Source organism: Bubalus kerabau, chromosome 23 (assembly GCF_029407905.1).
Source record: "Bubalus kerabau isolate K-KA32 ecotype Philippines breed swamp buffalo chromosome 23, PCC_UOA_SB_1v2, whole genome shotgun sequence".
NCBI classification, from domain to species: domain Eukaryota; kingdom Metazoa; phylum Chordata; class Mammalia; order Artiodactyla; family Bovidae; genus Bubalus; species Bubalus kerabau.
In genome coordinates this window covers 20,545,781-20,569,306 of record NC_073646.1, presented here as the reverse complement: position 1 = coordinate 20,569,306, position 23,526 = coordinate 20,545,781, and the positions used below count along the sequence as shown (strand labels likewise).

Below are 23,526 nucleotides of genomic sequence, written 5' to 3'. Positions count from 1 at the left end.
GGTGACAATATACAGCCTTGATGTACTCCTTTCTCAATTTTGAACCAGTCCATTGTTCCATCTCTGGTTTTAACTGTTGCTTCTTGACCTGCATACAGGTTTTGCAGGAGGCAGGTAAGGTGGTCTGGTATTCCCATCTCTTTAAGAATTTTCCACAGTTTGTGGTGATCTACACAGTCAAAGGTTTTAGCATAGTTAATGAAGCAGAAGAAGATGTTTTTCTGGAATTTTCTAGCTTTTTCTATGATCCAATGGATGTTGGCAATTTCATCTCTGGTTCTTCTGCCTTTTCTAAATCTAGCTTGAACATCTGGAAGTTCTCATTTCACATACTGTTGAAGCCTAGCTTGAAGGATTTTGAGCATTACTTTGCTAGCATGTGAAATGAGTCAAATTGTATGGTAGTTTGAACATTCTTTGGCACTGCCTTTCTTTGGGATTGAAATGAAAACGGACATTTTCCAGTTCTGTGGCCACTGCTCAGTTTTCCAAATTTGCTGGCATATTGAGTGCAGCACTTTCACAGCATCCTCTTTTAGAATTTGAAATAGCTCAACTGGAATTCCATCATCTCCACTAGATTTGTTCATAGTGATGCTTCCTAAGGCCACTTGACTTCACACTCCAGGATGTCTGGCTCTAGGTGAGTGATGACACCATCATGGTTATCTGGGTCATTAATATCTTTTTTGTATAGTTCTGTGTATTCCTGCCACCTCTTCTTAATATGTTCTGCCTCTGTTAGGTCCATACCATTTCTGTCCTTTATTGTGCCTATCTTTGCATGAAATGTTCCCTTGGCACTTCTAATTTTCTTCAAGAGAAGAATAGAGTCTTCTCTATTCTATATACAACGTACAGCAGTGTTAATTATCTTTATCATATTGTACATTACAACTCTAGTATTGTATTTGTTTATCTTACAACTGGAAATGTGTGCCTTTTGACTATTTTGATTTAATTCCCTCCCCTCACCCTACTACCCCTGGTAACCATAAATCTGATCTCATTTTCTATGAGTTTGCTTTTGAAGTGTAACTGACCTACAACACCATGTTAGTTCCTGTCACACAACATGTTGTTGTTTATTCGTGAAGTTGTGTCTTATTTTTTGTGACCCCATGGACTGTGGCCACCAGGTTCCTCTGTCCATGGGATATCTCAGGCAAGAATAATGAAGTGCATTTCCATTTCCTTCTCCAGGGGATCTTCCTGGCCCAGGGAGTGAACCTGAGTTTCCTGCATTGTAGGCAGATTCTTTACCACTCAGCCACCATGAAGTTTCACTATTCCTATGCATTCAAAATGATCACCATGATAAGTCTAGTTTCATCTTACAAAGATACTACATAATTATTGACTATATTCCATACATTATACATTTTATTTTATGCTCCTTACTCATTTATTTGTAACTGAAAGTTGGTGCTTTTTAATCTCCCTCACACATTATTCTCCTTCTCCCACCCTTCTCTTCTCTGGAAACTGCCTGTTTGTTCTCTATATCGATGACTCTTTTGTTATGCTTATTCATTGATTTTGTGTTTTAGTTTCCATGTATAAGTAAAATCATACAGTATTTGTCTTTGATATTTCGCTTTGCATATTTTCATTCATGTTGTCACAAATGGCAAAATTCCATTCTTTCTTGTGGATGAGTAATATTCCGGTTCATATCTTCTTTTAAAAAAATTTATTGACTCTTGGCTGTGCTGGGTCTTTGTTGCTTTGTTTGCTCTAGTTGCAGCAAGTAGGTGCTACTCTTCACTGTAGTGCACAGCCTTCTCACTGTGCTGGCTTCTCTTATTATGCAGCACGGGCCCTAGGTGGGTGGGCTTCAGTAGTTGCGCCACGTGAGTCTAGCAGTTGTGGCACATGGGCTTAGTTGCCCCATGACATGTGGACTCTCTCTATACCACATGGCTTGTGGAATCTCTCTGATCCACAGGGATCAAACCCGTGTCCCCTGCAATAGTAGGCAGATTTTTAACCACGAGACCACCAGGTATGTCCTTCCATATCTTCTTTGCCCATTCATCTATCAGTGGGCACTTGGGTTTGTTCTATATCTTGTTTATTGTAAGCCATGCTGCAATGAACATGTGGGTGCATATATCTTTTCAAATTAGTGTTTTTGTTTTCTTAGGATAAATACCCAGTAGTGGAATTGCTGGATTATATGATAATTCTATTTTTAAGTTTTTGAGGAATCTCAGTACTGTTTTCCATAGTGGCTGTACAAATTTATATCTCTATAAACAGAGCATAAGGGTGCCCTTTTCTTCACATCCTCACCAACACTTGTTATTTGTTGTCTTTTGGATAATAGTCATTCTGACAGGTGTGAAGTGATAGCTCATTGCCATTTTGATTTATATTTTCTTTATGGTTAGTGACGAACTTCTTTTCATATCCCTGTTGGCCATCTGTATGTCTTCTTTGAAAAAAAAGTCTACTGTGGTCCTTTGCCATGTTTTAATGAAGTTGTTTTGGGGTTTTTTGATATTGTGTTGTATGAGTTCTTTGTATATGTTGGATAATAACACCTTGTTGACAAATATCTTTTCCCATTCAGTAGGCAGACTTTTTGTTTTTTGATCATTTTCTTTGCTGAGCAAATGCTTTTTAGTTTGATATAGTCCTATTTGGTTGTTTTTTTTGCTTTTGTTTTACTTAACTGAGGAGATTAAGATTCCCTGCTCCCCTCTCCAAATATTGCTAAGACTGATGTCAAAAGTGTACTGTCTATGTTTTCTTCTGTAAGTTTTATTGTTTCTAGTCTTATATTTGTCTTTAATCCATATTGATTATATGTTTTTGTATATGGTGTGAGAATGTAGTCTAGCTTGATTCTTTTACACTTAGCTGTCTAGTTTTCCCAACACTGTTTGTTGAAGATGCTGTCTTTCCCCCATGGTCTATTCTTGCTCCTTTGTCATAAATTAATTGCCCACATAAGTTTGGTTTCATTTCTGGGCTTTCTATTCTGTCCTATTGATTTATATGTTTTTGTGTCAGTTCTATACTGTTTTGACTACTGTAGCTTTGTAGTATAGCTTGAAATCTTAGAACATAATATCTCCAGTTGCATAGAATAAGTTTTTAATTTCAGACCTTACATTTGAAGGAACAGTCACCATCTTCATTCTTTTCTAACTGCCTTCAGGAGGGAAATGCCTCCCATCAACCCAGTTAGGAAGATTGAGATTTTCTCAGATCTTTTGAGTATGCTTTTTTCAAACTTCTTGTTCCCTCTTTGAGGTGAATTCTTAAAACTCACTGCCTCCTGTCAGTCCTGCTGTGCCAGGCTGGGTAATGACAGTGTGCCATCTGCTTTCTATAGAGTGAGAGTTTGATGCTCAGGTTTGCGTGCTTTCACCCATCCTGCAGATTTGGGCCACCTTTCTGTCAGACAGACAGCTAGCCTACCAGCTGTCTTCAGAGGCTCACTCTTAACACTCTTGGGTTGTACACAAAGAGTCAGCCTAGAATGTGGGTTGCGTGTAGGTGAGGTGGAGCATTGGTACTTCTATGCTATTGGGGAGGGGCCTGAAGATGAGGTGTCCCCAGAAACTCATGGGCTGGCTCTCTGATAAGATCTACAAATGGTCTGTAAGATCTGAATCACCTTGATACCATCTGAGACCCTTGGCTGCTATTCTTTCAGTTTGTTCCTGTACCCAGTCATGCAGTATATTCAGTGCTCTGAATGGGGCAAGAAATAAATGTTTTTTTTTTTTTTTTTTTTTTTTTTTTTGGCAATATTCCACACAACTTGGGAAGCCAGATGTTCACTTAAATGCTCTTAGTTTCCCTCATGGAAGAAATTGTAGACCAAGAAGTTTCCTTTTGGCACTGAGCTGTGCCATCTTGTGATTGAAGTGACACGGGTAAAATAGAACTGTTCCTCTTACCCTCATCAATGTCCGGTTAATCTTGGATTTTTTTACTCATTGGTATACTGGAACTTCTCTGCTGGACTCTCTGACTTCTACAGAGGCACTCTTTCATATAGGTAACTGTCAAAATTGGTATCCTTTGTTGGGAAGACAGTAGAAAATGCTGTTTTGTCATTTTAATGACATTATTATTATTTTAAGTAAACTTTTGATTGTTTAGGTTGCTTAAAAATAAGAAAAATAAAAGTTTTAACTTTTATCTTCACTTGTTCCTTCTTTGGTGCCTTTCTTTACTTACACAGATTTAAGTTTATACCTGCATCATTTTCCTTCTCTTTAAAGAATTTCTTCTAACATATCTCACAAAGCAGGTCTACTGGCAAGAAATTTCCTAAATTTTTTTGCCTGACAGTCTTTATTTCTCCTTCACATTGAAGAGTAATTCCTTTGGGTACAGAATTCTAAGTTGGTGGTTTTATTCTCTCAAGACTTAAAATATTTCACTCTATTCTTTTCTTGCTTGCATGAGGAGAAGTTGGGTGTGGTTTTTTATTTCTCTATAGCTTAAGATATCTTTCACCTCTGGCTTCTTTCAATATTTTTTCTCTGATTTTATGAAGTTGAAAAATGATATCCCTAAGCATAGTTAATTATTTATTTTTTGCATTTATCCTATTGGTATTCTCTGAGCTTTCTGGATTTGTGGTTGGTGTTAACATTAATTTGGAGGAGATTCTCTGTCATTGTTTCAAATACTTTTTTCTGCCTCTTTTTCTTTTATCTGGAATGCCCGACATTATGTATATGTTACACTTTTTGAAACTGTTCTACAGTCTTTGGATATTTTACCTCCCACCCCAGTCTTTGTTTTCTGTGTTTTTTATTTTTGTGTGTTCTATTGATATGTCTTCTCAGTTCAGTTCAGTTCACTTCAGTCGCTCAGTCATGTATGATTCTTTGTAACCCCATGGACTGCAGCCTGCTAGGCTTCCCTGTCCATCACCGACTCCTGGAGCTTACTCAAACTCATGTCCATTGAGTCGGTGATGCCATCCAACCATCTCATCCTCTGTCATCCCCTTCTCCTCCTGCCTTCAATCTTTCCCAGCATCAGGGTCTTTTCAGTTGAGTCAAACTTCCAAAGATTTGGAGTTTCAGCTTCAGCATCCTTCCAATGAATATTCAGGACTGATTTCCTTTAGGATGGACTGGTTGGATCTCCTTGCTGTCCAAGTGACTCTCAAGAGTCTTCTCCAACACCACAGTTCAAAAGCATCAATTCTTCGGCACTCAGCTTTCTTTATAGTCCAACTCTCACATCCATACATGACCACTGGAAAAACCGTAGCTTTGACAAGATGGACCTTTGTTGGCAAAGTAATGTCTCTGCTTTTTAATATGCTGTCTAGGTTGGTCATAACTTTTCTTCCAAGAAGCAAGCATCTTTTAATTTCATGGCTGCAGTCAGCATCTGTAGTGATTTTGGAGACCCCCAAAATAGTCTGTCACTGTTTCCATTGTTTCCCCATCTATTTGCCATGAAGTGATGGGACCAGATGCCATGATCTTAGTTTTCTGAATGTTGAGTTTTAAGCCAAATTTTTCACTCTCCTCTTTCACTTTCATTAAGAGGCTCTTTAGTTCTTCACTTTCTGCCATAAGTGTGGTGTCATCTGCATATCTGAGGTTATTGATATTTCTCCTGGTAGTCTTGATTCCAGCTTATGCTTCATTCAGTACAGCATTTCTCATGATGTACTCTGCATATAAGTTAAATAAGCAGGGTGACAAGATATAGTCTTGACGTTCTTCTTTCACAATTTGGAACCAGTCTGTTGCTCGAAGTCCAGTTCTAACTGTTGCTTCTTGACCTGTGTACAGATTTCTCAGGAGGCAAGTCAAGTGGTCTGGTATTCCCATTTCTTTAAGAATTTTCCACAGTTTGTGGTGATCCACACAGTCAAAGGCTTTGGCATAATCAATAAAGCAGAAATAGATGTTTTTCTGGAACTCTCTTACTTTTTCAATGATCCAATGGATGTTGGCAATTTGATCTCTGGTTCCTCTGCCTTTTCTAAATCCAGCTTGAACATCTGGAATTTCTCAGTTCACATACTGTTGAAGCCTGGCTTGGAGAATTTTGAGCATTACTTTGTTAGCATGTGAGATGAGTGCAATTGTGCAGTAGTTTGAGCATTCTTTGGCATTGCCTTTCTTTTGGATTGGAATGAAAACTGACCTTTTCCAGCTCTGTGGCCACTGCTGAGTTTTCCAAATTTGCCAGCATATTGAGTGCAGCATTTTCACAGCATCATCTTTCAGGATTTGAAATAGCTCAACTGGAATTCCATCACCTCCACTAGATTTGTCCATAGTCATGCTTTCTAAGGCCTACTTGACTTTGCACTCCAGGATGTCTGGCTCTAGCTGAGTGATCACACCACTGTAATTATCTGGGTCATGAAGATCTCTTTTTGTATAGTTCTTCTGTGTATTCTTGCCACCTCTTCTTAATATCTTCTGCTTCTGTTAGGTCCATACGATTTCTGTCCTTTATTGTGCCCATCTTTGCATGAAATGTTCCCTTGGTATCTCTAATTTTCTTGAAGTGATCTCTAGTCTTTCCCAATCTATTGTTTTCCTTTATTTTTTTGCACTGATCATTGAGGAAGGCTTTATCTTTCCTTGCTATTCTTTGGAACTCTGCATTCCAATGGGTATATCTTTCCTTTTCTTCTTTGCCTTTCACTTATCTTCTCTTCTCAGCTATTTGTAAGGCCTCCTCAGGCAGCCATTTTGCCTTTTTGCATTCTTTTTGGGGGATGGTCTTGATCACTGCCTCCTGAGCAATGTCATGAACCTCCATCCATAGTTCTTCAGGCACTCTGTGTATCAGATCTAATCCCTTGAATCTATTTGTCACTTCCACTGTATAATCATAAGGGATTTGATTTAAGTCATACCTGAATGGTCTAGTGGTTTTTCCCTACATTCTTCAATTTAAGTCTGAATTTGGCAATAAGGAGTTCATGATCTGAGCCACAGTCAGCTCCCAGTCTTGTTTTTGCTGACTGTATAGAGCCTCTCCTTCTTTGGCTGCAAAGAATATAATCAATCTGATTTTGGTATTGACCATCTGGTAGTGTTCACGTGTAGAGTCTTCTCTTACGTTATTGGAAGAGGGTTTTTGCTATGACCAATGCGTTCTCTTGGCCAAACTCCATTAGCCTTTGCCCTGCTTCATTCTGTACTCCAAGGCCAAATTTGCATGTTACTGCAGGTATTTCTTGACTTCCTACTTTTGCATTCCAGTCCCTTATAATGAAAAGGACATCTTTTTTTTGTGTGTTAATTCTAGAAGGTCTTGTAGGTCTTCACAGAACCGTTCAACTTCAGCTTATTCAGCATTATTGACTAGGGTATAGACTTCGATTACTGTGAGATTGAATGGTTTACCTTGGGAACAAACAGAGATCATTCTGTCATTTTTGAGATTGCATCCAAGTACTGCATTTGGGAGTCTTTTGTTGACTATGATGGCTACTCCATTTCTTCTAAGGAATTCTTGCCCACAGTAGTAGATATAGTGGTCATCTGAGTTAAAGTCACCCATTCAAGTCCATTTCAGTTCGCCGATCCCTAAAATATCAGTGTTCACTCTTGCCATCTTCTGTTTGACCACTTCCAGTTTACCTTGATTCATGGACCTAACTTTGCAGGTTCCTATGCAGTATTGCTTGTTACAGCATTATTGTTCCATCACCAGTCACATCCACAACTGGGTATTGCTTTTGCTTTGGCTTCATGTCTTCATTCTTTCTGGGGTTATTTCTCCACTGATCTCCTGGAGCATATTGGGCACCTACCAACCGGGGTAACTCATCTTTCAGTGTCCTAACTTTTTGCCTTTTCATACTGTTCATGGAGTTCTCAAGGCAAGAATATAAGGCAAGAAGTGGTTTGCCCTTTCCTTCTACAGTGGACCATGTTTTGTCTTCTAGCTCAGTGGTTCTTTCCTCAGCTTTGTCTAGTCTACTGAAATCCATCAAAGGTATTCTTCATTTTTGTTAGATTTTTGATCTCTAGCATTTCTTCTCAGAGAAGGCAATGGCACCCCACTCCAGTACTCTTGCCTGGAAAATCCCATGGGTGGCAGAGCCTGGTAGGCTGCAGTCCATGGGGTCGCTAAGAGTCGGACACGACTGAGTGACTTCACTTTCACTTTTCCCTTTCATGCATTGGAGAAGGAAATGGCAACCCACTCCAGTGTTCTTGCCTGGAGAATCCCAGGGACGGGGGAGCCTGGTGGGCTGCCGTCTATGGGGTTGCACAGAGTCGGACATGACTGAAGCGACCCAGCAGCAGCAGCAGCAGCATTTCTTCTTGGTCCTTCTAGGATTTTCACTTGTCTGCCTACATTGCTCATTTGTTCCTGAATGCTGTCTACTTTGTCCATTATAGCCGTTGGAATATCAATTATAGTTGTTTTCAGTTTCAGGACTGACAATTCAAACATCCTTGTCATATCTGGTTCTAACTTTGCTCTATGTCTTCAAATTGTGTTTTCTGATTTTTTGGTGTGCTTTGTAAATTTTTTTTTTTTTTGATAGCCAGACTTCCTGGGAAGGAGGATGGCTATAAATAGGCGTTTTGTAATGTGGTGATGAAGGCTTCCCTGATGGCTTCGTGGTAAAAAAATCTGCATGCCAAAGCAGCAGACATGGGTTCTATCCCTGGGTCAGGAAGATCCCCTGGAGAAGGAAACGGCAATCCACTCCAGTATTCTTGCTTGGGGAATCCCATAGACAGAGAAGTATGACAAGCTACAGTCCATGGGTTTGCAAAGAGTTGGACACAACTTAGTGATTAAACAACAACAACAACAAATCTGGTGACGAGTTGTTGGGGAGAGGAAGTGTGCTATAGGCTGTGTATATCTGAATTTAGTGAGCCCGTGCCTCTGCACTGGGAACTTTACAAGTGTTTTTCAGTTCTTTCTCCTCTCTTTTGTGGAGCACGATGGCTAAGAGTTGGCTGGAACCTCTCTGAGGTCATTTAGGCTCTGATAATACCCTAGAACCTTGTCAAGGTCCTGGAGGTAAATATCACAATCTGTAGGAAACCTCCATAACTGGCCCCTCTGGAGTGGTTACCCTTTAGGGATGTCCACACAGTACTCTCAGCAATTCAATTGCAATTCAGATTTTCCCGCCTTGGCACTGGTTGCCTTTGGAGTTTCTGTTAGACATTCTCTGATCTGGTAATCCGTGATTCCCTGTATTTGCCTATCTGTCCAATATTGACTGCAGTGGTTTGGCCTTACTTCTTTTTCAGATCCTAGAAGATCTGTTGATTTTTCAGTTTGTTCAGCTTTTTACTTGTTATTAGGACAGAATGTCAGTTTTTAACCTTCTTACATTCTGGGCTGGCAACTAAAGCATTTGTTCATTTTTGAAGGTCCTTGCTTAGTGGGAATCTTAGATTAAGCTTCTCACGCTGCAGTGGGTCCAAAGTTATATCAGTACTGGTATTGGAATTTGTTTCAGGGAAAACCAATGTTTGCATTTTATTATTGTCTCTATCAGGTTTTAGCTTGATATTTTTTTTCTGTTCTGTTTTGGTTCTTTGAATTTTTTTTCCTCCCCCCCCCCTTTTTTTTGAGTCTAAGCAAATAATTAAAAGCATATTTACTTTGTTTTCCAATATGTATTTTTATTTTAATAGTGGTACATTTCTGAGAGAATAATCTGTCATGCTGTAGAAAGAGGAACTATTTTCTCTGTGGCCTTTTAAAAAAATAGATGATGACTTAAATTCTTTGCCACTAAAGGGAAGCACTTAATTGAAATAATCTTCTAATTCCTAGAGATAATTTTAGGCTGAAATGTATATTTAAGTTGCCTTTCACATGTTATAGTTCTTTCTTTTTTCTTTTCTGGATAATCTTTATGCATAGGTCCCATACATAAAGGGACCATCCTTTCTATTTTGTTATCTTTAAATGAGAAAGTTTTATTTGAAATAGCTAATTTGCTCAAGGATAGCATGGGGAAAGATTGCCAATTCAGTAACTTTCCATATGTAGTTTCATATCCAAGCTATTGTGTTCATCACCTCCTTTAAGACAAGTTTGGCCTCAGTTTTTTGTGTCCTCTCGCATCTTCAAGTTAAATAGAATATTGGAATGGCTCATAGTGTATATGTTTCTGTGTGGTTAATTACCTGCAACACTGCATACAAAGAGTGCTCCACAAATCTTTCCATATGAATGAATGGCTTAATCAATATCCAGCTGGCCTGATGGACATATTTATTAGAATATTCTAATATAATTAATACTAAATTAATGATCTTTCCTACATTATGGTTCTTCCTGTCTAATTGATAATTCCCCGCCCCCCCACCCCACCTGCCTCTTTCTCTCTCTCTCTCTCTCTCTCTCTCTCTCTCTATATATATATATATATATGCTGCTAAGTCGTTTCAATCGTGTCCGACTCGGTGTGACCCCATAGACGGCAGCCCACCAGGCTCCCCCGTCCCTGGGATTCTCCAGGCAAGAACACTGGAGTGGGTTGCCATTTCCTTCTCCGATGCATGAAAGTAAAAAGTGAAAGTGAAGTTGCTCAGTCGTGTCTGACTCTTAGTGACCCCATGGACTGCAGCCTACCATGCTCCTCCATCCATGGGATTTTCCAGGCAAGAGTACTGGAGTGGGATGCCATTGCCTTCTCTTCTCTCTCTCTCTCTCTCTCTCTCTCTATATATATATATATATATGTTCATTTCCTATAATTTCTTTCTCTCCATGCTTACTGTCACTTCCTTAGTGCAGGCCAATACCATTTATTGCTTTATCATTGTTATAGACTCCATGCTTTTAAACATGCATCCTAACCATCTGGCTACCACACTGTTGATAGAGTGATCATTCAAGTTAAAAGACTACAAATAAAGTAGTGAGAGTACAAATAAATAGAAGCTGGCTGTAAATTTGTTTATCATGGGCACAGAGAGGCACTTGCTGAAATTAGCATACAAAAGCTGAATAAATTTTTATGTCAAACATCCAGTTCATTTCCTTGAAAGAAGAAAAGGGGATTTGCATTTCATAAACATTGCCTGACTCAGTGATCAGGGAATGGCAGAGGAAAGATGCTCAAAAAGAAGGGAAACCTTAAAAATTATCAAAGATTAAAAAATAGAGCCTTAACTTCAATAATTTAACTCTAAATGAATAAACTTGAATGGATGTATCTTACTGGTTAATTCCTACAAGAGACTGGTGAGAACCTCTGCTATTTTGAGAAAGCGTCTTAGCATAATCAGGGGTAAATTTGTAGAAAAATTATTTCTAAAGGAGCCTAATATAAAAGCTCAATAAACATTAATTACTCATGGAAAAAAGTTATTGAGTACATGCAGCAGAACAACATATGTGACTTAAAACAATTTTCACAAGTAAGCCCTATTTACATTACCTGGGAAATTTGTCTCAATGAATTCCTTGAACTCCTCTAGTTTATCTTCATTATCACCAATGTTAATCTTTGCTGTCAGAGTATATATATTACCAAACTTGTTCTTGAGGTGACGTGGGCTGCCTAGGCACTTGAACTTCCCCTTTACCATGATGGCCAGCCTGGTACAAAGTGCCTCACATTCTTCCATGCTAGAGGCACAAAAGATATATGGATGAAGAGATTCCCTCTCAGAAGCAAAACTCTATATTTCAAAACAGAGCTATGATTATAACGTAACACTTATAGTAAGAAGGCTTTATATTGCAAGTGATCATGACTAAGACAATATTTGGAAAGAGGAGATTTAAAAATTCAAAGCAGTTGATTTCTAAATTCACAAGAGAAACACTTCCCTGACTTCCTACCTTTTACCAAGTCTTATCAGTTAGATAAAATTAAATACTATCACAGATAAAATTTGCTATCAGTTAAATACAAATTTTTATTATTTAAATAATATTTTACCAGTTGAATTCCAGTCATAACCTAACATTTTTGGTAGGCAGTTATTGCTTTTAATGCAGTAATAAATGTGTATGTTTTGTGCAATTATTATATAAGGAACTACATTTCAGAACTTAACTGAGTATTCTAGATTTTACCCAGGAATCAGCATTTGCTCACAGTCCCTCTTATGTACTTCACGTACTTAGACAAGTTCACTGACATATCCCTGACTCAAACTAATTCTCTCTTATACACTTCTAACGCTCACCCATGTCTCCTAATGGGTCATACCTGTGGGAAGATATGACGATAGCTTTGCCACTATTACATATCCCTGTAACTGTGTCCCACATATGGCGCCTGGCTACTGGGTCCATGCCAGTAGATGGTTCATCCAGGAAAACAACTGAGGACTTTCCCATTAGGGCAATAGCAGTATTCAATTTACTTTTGTTTCCTCCACTTTATTGTCAAAGAAGGAGAGAGAAAGTGGAGGAGAAAGAAGAAATAAGGTTATCATTAATTCAACAGAATTAGCTCATATATCCACAATGCTGTGTATACACCAACTCATTTTCATTGAAATGACTTTTGGGGGGGGTATGCTTTTTAGCATCATTATTGGTAAAATATTTTTGTTTTAAGAAGATAAATAACCATAGGGATACAGGAATGAATGTGTTCTTTTTGAAATGCAAAGGCTACAGATCATGTCTGCAAAAGGTTAACTTCATACAAATGTGATCTGCCTTATTTCTGATATCTGAACCCTGATGGCTATTTGTTTCCATGTGACAGAGTTGTCAGGTTGAGTGTACAGGCATTCATTCCAAACAGCAGAAATACAGATGGGCAGTAGGCAGCTTAATAAATAAGCAACATAATGTCTCACCTGTATGTACAGACCAGCTTGTCAGCATGGGTTTCCATGTGCATTGAATACAAAAAGGTTTCCACATACATGCCAATGTCTGGCTCAGGAACACCCCGCAGCCTGGCGTACATGATCAGCACTTCCCGACCTGTCATGTGGCCCAGCATGGGGTCAGATTGAGGACAATAGCCAATTCTTGACCTAATCTGAATCAAGAGGGTAATTCATAAGCAGTAAACCTAAGTCGACTATTCCATTGAACATACAGTAACACGGATGAGAGAGAAAACCTGAAGTTTCTAGCCCATGCTAGCAAGAACATGTGATACCCATAGAGTTCTGAATAAGAATTATTTCTTTTTCAGTCTAAAGAAACTTTACACCTGGAACCCACTGTAGTAAAATGGAATACTAATATCCCTCACTGGAATTTTCAGTACATATCTATTGTGCACTGCAATGCACCCAAGATAACTCTTGGTTAGATGAAATTGCATATTCAGATATCACTAGGAAAGAGCCATTTTATTAAATCTATTAAAATAATGTATAGAATTTCACTTCCAGTAGTAGCCAGTAACTTCTATTAAGCCAACTATCCCACAGATGAAAATTATCATATACATTATATATATCTTCTATGGGCTTCCCTGGTGGCTCAGATGGTAAAGAATCTGCCTGCAATGTGGGAGATCCAGGTTCAATCCCTGGGTTAGGAAGATCCTATGGAGAAGGAAATGGCTACCCACTCCAGTGTTCTTGCCTGTAGAATTCCATGGACAAAGAAGCCTGGTGGGCTACTTACTATCCATGGGGTCACAAAGAGTCAGACATGACTGAGCGACTAACACATATCCTTATATATTGAGTTGGCAAAAATGTTCATTCAGGTTTTTCCATACCATCTTACAGGAAAACCCAAACAAACTTTTTGACCAACTCAATATATATAAATACAAGAATAAATAAGTTTAGCTATATTGAAATAAAAAGCTTCTGTACAACAAAGGAAACCATCAATAAAATGAAAGGGCAACCTACCAAATGGAAGAAAATATTTGCTAATTATATACCTGATAAGGGGTTAATATCCAACATATAAAAGAATTCATACAACTCAACATCAAAAAGACAAACAATCTGATTTAAAAAATGGGCATAGGACCTGAATAGACATTTTTCTGAAGGAGATGTACAGAAGGCCAACAGGTACCTGAAAAGGTTCTCAACATCATTAATCATTTAGGGAAATGCAAATTAAAACCACAATGAGCTTTCACCTCACACCTATTAAAATGGCTATTATCCAAAAGATAAGAGATAACAAATGCTGGTGAGGATGTGGAGAAAAGGGAACTCTTGTGCATGTTGGTGAAATGTAAATTGGTGTAGCCACTATTGAAAACAGCATGGAGATTAAAAAATAGAAGTATCATATTATTCAGCATTTCCACTTCTGGTTAGGAAAAAAATGAAGGAAGGAAATGAAAATCCTCCCTAACTCAAAAAGATATCTGCACCCCTACGTTCAATGCAGCATTATTTACACTAGCCAAGACATAGAAACAACCTGTCTGTTGATAGATGAATGGATAAAGAGGGTGTGGTATAGCTATACAATGGAATATTACTTTAGCCATAAAAGAATCTTATTTTACTTTACTTCATTGAAGAATAAATCTTTGAACCTTTCTCAGAAATTATGATTGTTTCAGCTTTTTCTATTCTATTTCTTCTGAGGTCAGTTTTAATAATTTGTATGTAACTAGAAAATTAGTTTTATTGAAGATTTAAATTTTATTTGCATGGATTTGAATCAAGTACTTTGTGTTTCTTATAATTTATTTTCAATGTATTTGTGTTCCCTCTCTTTTTAATAAGTTCATCCATTTCTTTATTTTTAGGAAGTTCTAGTTGTTTTGATTTCTTGGTTAGTTGGCTCTATATTTTTATATATTAATTTATATACTTGTCTGCATTTATACTTTTATATGCTTTCCTCCCATTAATTTTTTTCTGAGATAGGTGTTTATAAGCTGTTTATTTTTATTCTTTTTTAAAATTGAAATGCAATATATAAGATTATTTTTTATTCATTTTTTTCAATTTTTATTTTTTATTCAATTGTAATCAGAGAATATATATTTTTATACTTGGAAATACTGTTTTTCAAATGTATGGCATAAAAATATTCATACTCATAAACTAATTATTTTTGAGAGATATAGAATTTGATATGTATCAATCATGTTTACCATATTGACTATTGACTAAGTTGCTTATGTATTTTTTGTTTGTATTTATTTTTTACTGACATGGTCTGTCTTAAACTAAAAGAAGAGAATTAAACAGTTCATATATTGGGTTGGCCAGAAAGTTTCTTCTTTTTTTTAAGTAAAAATAAAAGACATATTTTTCATTTTTACCAAGAACTTTATTGAACAATGTAGTCACCAATTTGTTCCACTACCTCTTCAAACAACTTCATAATTCCACCTTCCCAAAACTTTTATTTTTCTGAGCAAAGAATGTTTCCAGGTGCCTTTTATAGTCTCCCAGGGAATTGAAATTTTTTCCATTAAGAGAATTTTGTAAAAACTGAGATAAATGAAAATATGAAGGTGCAAAGTCTGGTGAATACCATGGGTGAATCAGAACTTCCCAGCCAAGCTGTAACCACTAGTTTTTGCCTGGTTATCAAAGAAACATGTGGTCTTGCATTATCCTGATGGAAGGTTATGCATTTTCTGTCGCCTAATTCTGGATGCCTTTCATGGAGTTCTGCCTTCAGCTGGTCTAATTGAGAAAACTATTTTTTTGGAATTAATCACTTGGTTTTCCAAAAGGAGCTCATAATAGAGGACTCCGTTCCAATCCCACCATATACACATCACCTTCTTTACCAAGACCAGCCTTTGGTGAGGTTGGTGGTGGTTTATTTCACTTGCTTCAGATCTCTTCTATTCCACATTATTGTACAGTATCCACTTTTCATCATCTGTCACAATTTGTTTTAAAAGCAAAACGTCTTCATTACATTTTGCTACAGAATCACATGCAGAAGTATGGTCAAGAAGTTTTTTTTTTTTTTATTTTTGCTTAACTTACATGTAACCCAAACATCAAAGCAATTAATATAACCAAGCTGGTGGAAATGATTTTGAACACTTAATTTGGTTATTTTGAGTATGTTGGCTGTATCCCTCATGGTACAACATTGCTGCTGCTACTGCTGCTAAGTCGAGTCAGTCGTGTCGGACTCTGTGCGACCCTATAGACGGCAGCTCACCAGGCTCGCCCGTCCCTGGGATTCATTCTCCAGGCAAGACACTGGAGTAGGTTGCCATTTCCTTCTCCAATGCATGCAAGTGAAAAGTGAAAGTGAAGTCGCTCAGTCGTGTCCGACTCTTAGCGACCCCATGGACTGCAGCCTATCAGGCTCCTCCGTCCATGGGATTTCCCAGGCAAGAGTACTGGAGTGGGGTGCCATTGTCTTGATTTGATCTCTATCAACTTCAACTGTCCTACCCGACTATGGACCATTGTCCATCAGAAATCTTCAGTATGAAACTTTGCAAACCACTTCTGACACTTAAAAAAAAAAATTCTAGAAGGCTTTTATTATCTCTGTTCAGGGAGATAGTTAGGACTTAATATTTTCTGTAAAGGGGAAGATTCCCATTAAAATTAAGTTGTTTTGTCACAAGAGGTAAAGATATCAGATTAGGTTTGGGGCAAAATTTTCTAATTTTGCTAATTTACCAGGAGATATAATTTTTTTTTCATTTAAGATTTTTACCACAATCATATTTCCATGTTGCAACATAGCTTTTGTAATTTTCACAATTTTTCCTGGTTGTTTTTTCTCTCTCCAATCTTTATTTTTCTTTAATATACATATTTAATTGAAGTATAGTTGACTTACAGTGCTTCAAGTACACAGCAAGGTGATTCAGCCAGACATATAACATTTATTATTTTCCAGATTTTCTCCATTATAGGCTACTATAAGATGTTGACTATGTTTCCCTGTGCTATACAGTAAATGTTTGTTGCTTGTTGCTTATCTGTTTTTTAAACTAGAAATCTAGCATTCTATTTATACTAAGTCAAACAAGTGAAGTCAAATGTCCAAATTTTTTAGTCAAAAATTCGTAAGTTTTCTAAAATATATGTATATTATACATACTGTTTATATACATGTAAACAAAAGCTTTTATACTACACTTGGTAAAGGTTTGAGAAAGAACATTAAAAAAAAAAGAGAAGAGATAAAGAAATTGGAAAACAAACTAAATGAAACAGAATATGAAATAGAAAAAGTGAAACAAACTAGATAAAAGTAAAAGATCATCATATAGTCCAGTTGTTTTTAAACATGGCTACTAATTAGAAACATATCTGAAGATTTGGAGAAAAATTTTTTTATTTTTCAAAAAATTCCAAGATAATTTTGATATGCATTTGGATTTCAAGATTATAGGTTGATTATAGCTTTTTCTATTAAATTGTAGTTTTTGGTTTATATAAAATTTTATTTTTCTTTATTGACCAATCAAGATACAATGGTGAGTAATAGTTGCATAATCACAATAGTAAAAAATGTTTATCAGTTTTCACAATCAACAGCCAGATGAAAAATAAAAGACAATTACAATTGCAAACCACAATGGGAACATGATTAACCTAACAATATAAAATAATTACATACAATGTGGGGGGGGGGTGTCAAGCAGTGATGTGGTAAGTGGAAATGCATACATGCACATGTTTTCATGCACACAGCCCATCTATGTCTTTTGGTTGGTGCATCTAATCCATTTACATTTAAGGTAATTATCCATACGTATGACCCTATTACTGTTTTCTTAATTGTTTTGGATTTATTTTTTGTAGATCTTGTCCAGCTTTTGTTTCCTGCCTAGAGAAGTTCCTTTAGCATTGGTTGTAAAGCTGGTTTCAGTTCAGTTCAGTTCAGTCCCTCAGTCATGTCCGACTCTTTGCGACTCCATGGACAGCAGCATGCCAGGCTTTCCTGTCCATCACCAACTCCCAGAGCTTGCTCAAACTTTTGTCCATCGAGTTAGTGATGCTATCCAACCATCTCATCGTCTGTCGTTCCCTTCTCCCTCTGCCTTCAATCTTTCCCAGTGTGGTGCCGAATTCTCTTAACTTTTGTTTGTCTGGAAAGCTGTTGATCTCTCCATCAAATCTGAATAAGAGTCTTGTTGGGTAGAGTATTCTTGGTTGTTTGGTTCTTCCCATTCATCAGTTTAAATATATCATGCCATTTCCTTCTGGCTTGTAGAGTCTCTGTCTAGAAATTAGCTTGTAATCTGATGGGAGTTCCCTTGTATGTTATTTGTCGTTGCTTTCAATATTTTATCTTTGTCCCTAATTTTTGTCAGTTTGATTACCATGTGTCTCGGTATGGTCCTCCTTGGATTTATCTTTCCTGGGACTCTCTGTGCTTCCCAGACTTAGTTGACTATTTCCTTTCCCATGTTAGGGAAGTTTTCAGCTATTATTATCTCTTAAAATATTTTCTCAGGTCCTTTCTCTCTCTCTTTTCCTTCTGGGACTTCTATAATGCCAATGTTGGTGCATTTAATGTTGTTCCAGAAGTCTCTTAGACTGTCTTCACTTCTCTTCACTTAAAAAAAAAAAATTTCTGTTCTGCAGAATTGATTTCCACCATTCTGTCCTCCAGGTCATTTGTCCATTCTTCTGCCTTAGTTATTGAGTTATTGATTCCTTTGAGTGTATTATTCATCTCTGTTTGCTCTTTAGTCCATGTAGGTCTTTGGAAACATTTCTTGCATCTTCTCCATTGTTTTCCTGCGATCTGGATCATCTTCAATACCGTTATTCTGAATTTTTTCTCGAAGATTGCCTATCTTCTCTTCATTTATTTATTTTTCTTGGATTTTATCTTGTCCCTTCATCTGGGCTATAACTTTCTGCTTTTTCATCCAGATTAACTTTCTGTAATTTGGTTTTTGTTCTACCCTCTCTGGGATGATGGCTCTTCTGCTTCTTCTGTCTGCCCTCTGATGGAGGAGGCTAAGAGAGTTGTGTAAGCTTCCTGATGGGAGGGACTGGCAGTGGTAAAAACTGGTCTTGCTCTGGTGAGCAGAGCCTTGGCAAGTGAAGCTTTAATTTAATTATCTGCTGATGGGTGGGGTTGTTTTCCCTCCCTGGTAGTTTTTTGGCCTGAGGTGACCCAGCCCTTGGGTCTAGGGCTGTATGGTCAGGTTAATGGTGACCTCCAAGAGGGTTTATGCCAAGGCGACCTTTCTAGACTGCTGCCGCCAGTGTGCCTGTCCCTGTGGTGAGCCCCTGCTGACCCATGCCTCCACCGAGACCCTTCAACACTACCAGGTGGTTTTGTTTTAGTGGAGTCACTTGTGGGGTCACTGCTCCTTTCCTCTGGGTCTTGGTGCATGCAAGATTATATCTGTGCTCTTCATTTAAGACTGGAGTCTTATTTCCCCCAGTCCAATGGAAGTCCTATAATCAAATCCCACTGACCTTCATAGTCAGATTCCATGGGATTCCCAGTCCCTTTGTCAAAGCCCCAGGCTGGGAAGCCTGATGTAGGGTTCAGAGACTTCACAACAGTGGGAGAACTTCTTCTGTATTAATGTTCTCTGGTTTGTGGGTCACCCACCAAGTGGGTATGGGATTTGACTTTTATCATGATTGTGCCTCTCCTACCAACCTGCTGTGGCCTCTTCTTTGTCTTTGGATGTCGGGTATATTTTTTGGTGGGCTCCAGCATTCTCCTGGAGCTTCCCAGGTAGTGCTAGTGGTAAAGAATCCACCTGCCAATGCAGGAGACATGAGGGACTTGGGTGATTCTGGTTTGATCCCTGGGTCAGGAAGATCACCTGGAGAAGGGAATGGGACCCCACTCCAGTAGTTTTGCCTGTAAAATCCCATGGACAGAGGTGTCTGGCAGGCTACAGTCCATGGGATCACAAAGAGTAGACACGACTGAGCAATGCACTATGCTGGAGCCAGAACAGGTGAAATAACTCAATGTGTAACTCAATGAAACTATGAGCCATACTGTGCAAGGCCACTCAAGATGGAAAGGTTATGGTGGAGAGTTCTGACAAAATGTGGGCGACTGGAGAAGGGATTTGCAAATCCCTTCAGCATTCTTGCCTTGAGAACCCCATGAACAGTGTGAAAAGCCAAAAAGATAGGACACTGAAAGATGAGCCCGCAGATCAGTAGGTGTCCAATATGTTACTGGGGAAGAACTGAGAAATATCTCCAAAGAGAATAAAAAGGCTTTGAACCAAAGAGGAAATGATACCCAGTTTTAGATACATCTGGTGGTAAAGGTAAATACAATGCTGTAAAGAACTGTATTGCATAGAAGCCTGGAATATTAGGTCCATGAATGAAAGTAAATTGGATGTGGTCAAGCCAGAGATGGCAAGTGTGAACATTGACATTTTAGAAATCAGTGAACTAAAATGGATGGGAATGGGTGAATTTAATTCAGATGACCATTATATCTACTACTGTAGGCAAGAATCGCTTAGAAGAAATGGAGTAGCCCTCATAGTCAACAAAAGAGTCCAAAACACAGTGTTTGGGTGCCATCTCAAAAAAGGACAGAATGATCTTGGTTAATTTCCAAGGCAAACCATTCAACATCACAGTAATCCAAGTCTATGCCCCACCACTAATATCAAAGAAGTTGAACTTGAACAGTTCTATGAAGATCTACAAGACCTTCTAGAACTAACAGCAAAAAGATGTCCTTTTCATCATAGGGGACTGGAATGCAAAAATAGGAAGTCAAGAGACACCTGGAGTAACAGGCAAGTTTGGCCTTGGAGTACAAAATGAAGCAGACCAAAGGCTAAAGAGTTTTGCCAAGAGAACACCCTCATCATAGAAAATACCCACTTACAACTACATAAGAGATGACTCTACACATGGACATCAGATGGCCAATACAAAAATCAGATTGATTATATTCTTTGCCACGGACGATGCAGAAGTTTTCCATGGTCAGCCATAACAAGACCGGAAGCTGACCATGGTCTAAGATAATGAGCTCTTTATTGCAAAATTCAGGCTTACATTGAAGAAAGTAGGGAAAACCACTAGGTCATTTAGGTATGACATAAATCAAATCTCTTATGATTACACTGTGGAAGTGACAAAAACATTCAAGGGATTAGATCTGATAAACAGAGTGCCTAAAGAACTATGGACGGAGGTTTATAATATTGTTTAGGAGGTGTTAACCAAAACCATCTCTAAGAAAAAGAAATGCAAGAAGGCACAATGGTTGGCTGAGGATGCCTTAGAAAAATCTGTGAAAAGAAGAGAAGCAAAAGGCAAAGGAGAAAAGGAAAGATATGTGCATCTGAATGCAGAGTGTGAAAGAATAGCAAGGAGAGACAAGAAAGCCTTCTTAAGCGAACAGTGCAAAGAAATAGAGGAAAACAATAGAATGGGAAAGACTAGTGATCTCTTCAAGAAAATTAGAGATACTAAGGGAACATTTCATGCAAAGATGGGCTCGATAAAGGACAGAAACAGTAAGGAACTAACAGAAGCAGAAGAGATTAAGTAGAGGTGGTAAGAATACACAGAAGGACTACACAAAAAAGGTCTTAATGCCCAGATAACCATGATGATGCTGTCATTTACCTAGAACCAGACATTCACAGAGTGGGGGGAGGAGAGTGAAATGAACTGGGAAATTAGGATTGAAATATATACACTATCATGTGTTAAATAAATAACTATCGGGAACCTGCTCTGTAGCACAGGGAGCTCAGCTCAGTGTTCTGTGATGACCTAGATGGGTGGGATGGGTTGGAGAGAGGTCTAAGAGGGATGGAATACATGTACGCATATAGCTGATTCACTTTGTTGTACAGCAGAAACTAACACTACATTGTAAAGTGACTATATCCCAATTAAAAAATATGTATCCAGATTTTCTTCCTAACTCACTAATCTTCCTCAACTTTTTCTCCAATTATTCTCTCTCTCACTCCATGTCGTAGAAATGTTGTTGATCCTCAGGATTCAGCCCATATCTTTCTCCTCATTATTATACATACTCCAAATAGACTGTCTCACTCTCACAGTTTAAATTTCACTTGTACTTTGGTGAATTCTGAGAGATTTATATCTCCGTATCAATTCACTATCATAGATTCCAACTGTCTATTGGATATTTTCCCATTTAAATGTGTCATAAACATCTAACATTCAACATATTCTTCTCCAAATATACTCATCTGTCTTTACTATCTGGAAAAATGGAACTTTCACTCATTCATTGGCTCAAGATATTTCTTTTCTTATAACCCACATTCAAATGGAGCCCAAACCTTGACAAATTTTACTTTCTCAGTATCTTTCATGCGACTGCTGCTAAGTCGCCTCAGTTGTGTCCGACTCTGTGTGACCCCAGAGACGGCAGCCCACCAGGCTCCCCCATCCCTGGGATTCTCCAGGCAAGAACACTGGAGTGGGTTGCCATTTCCTCCTCCAATGCATGAAAGTGAAGAGTGAAAGTGAAGTCGCTCAGTCGTGTCCGACTCCTAGCGCCCCCATGGACTGCAGCCTACCAGGCTCCTCCACCCATGGGATTTTCTAGGCAAGAGTACTTGAGTGGGGTGCCATTGCCTTCTCCAGTATCTTTCATAATCCCTTTTAAAAATCATTGTTTTATATCAAACTCCAATTATGTAAGAGCAGGTTATGTGAAATAACCATTCTTCCTGTTTTTCATTTGATCCATTTACAGGTAATCAGATTTTTTTCAGCCAGAAAGAGTATTTGCCTTTTCCCAAACTCAAGATGTTATCATGACTATTACTGTCCCTGCAGTCTGTTACATTTGAGAAAAGAATGTATATATATACATTTTTATATATATATATATATATCTCAATGCTATATATATATCTCTCTCTCAATGCTTTTTTCCATGCCCTCCACCCATTTCTCTGGTTACCTTAGGGCTCGAACTCAGTGATTAGGTCTAGAAATACCTTTCTGATATTTTCAGTGATGTTAATGCCATCAATTAACACAACTCCAGAGGTTGTGATCTCCTCTCCAGTCAACATTTTGAATGTAGTGGTTTTTCCGGCTCCATTTAATCCAAGTAATCCAAAGCACTCATACTTTGGGACTAAAAGGGAGATATTTCTCACAGCCTTTACAACTGGACACTTGTAGTAAATCTGAGAAAATTAAAAGAGAACCACAATGTACTGAAGGAGTGATAATGGGTCAACCATAACCATAACTTCAGACCCTGTGGACTGTTACGTATGGACAGTTTCAGAAGAGCCTTTCCCCTTTCAGTCCTCTATTTTACCAGAACATACATAGATTCCATAGAACTCCAATGAATTAGTAATACTACCAACAAATTTGCATCAGAGAAGGTGGGCTAAATCTTAGTGCAAGGTTGGACATTGAATGACTTTACCTTTGTAAGCTCGTTGAAAAGCAAAGGGGCAGCCATCAACCTAGGTAACAGTTTCTGGACTCTCTTTCTTTCATTTATTACATCTTTATCCCCATATTCCTTGATTAGGTGGATGGAATCTGTAGCCTATATTTTCAAGACAAAGATCACAGATTTGAATAAACGTTAGACATTTTGGCTTAAACTGGGTGGCTTTTTGAAAGCTGACCTGAGGGAGTAATTTCAAAGATGTCACAAAATATTTGAGTAATTTCTATTAATGAGCTTCTCTACCAATTTCCTGAGGAGGGCATGGCAACC

The 23,526-nt window shown here is 38.1% G+C and overlaps 1 protein-coding gene across 1 annotated transcript in view; it reads right to left on the bottom strand.

Moving 5' to 3' along the window:
- Positions 1–23,526, bottom strand: part of LOC129637639 (phospholipid-transporting ATPase ABCA3-like) — a 181,601-nt gene that overhangs the window by 21,614 nt on the left and 136,461 nt on the right. Inside the window, exons 18-22 of the mRNA XM_055561866.1 lie at positions 23,227–23,352; positions 22,781–22,975; positions 12,762–12,949; positions 12,161–12,331; positions 11,381–11,571 (exon numbers count right to left, since the gene is read on the bottom strand). Of these exons, the coding sequence (XP_055417841.1) occupies positions 11,381–11,571; positions 12,161–12,331; positions 12,762–12,949; positions 22,781–22,975; positions 23,227–23,352 (871 nt within the window). The remainder of the gene's footprint in view (positions 1–11,380; positions 11,572–12,160; positions 12,332–12,761; positions 12,950–22,780; positions 22,976–23,226; positions 23,353–23,526) is intronic.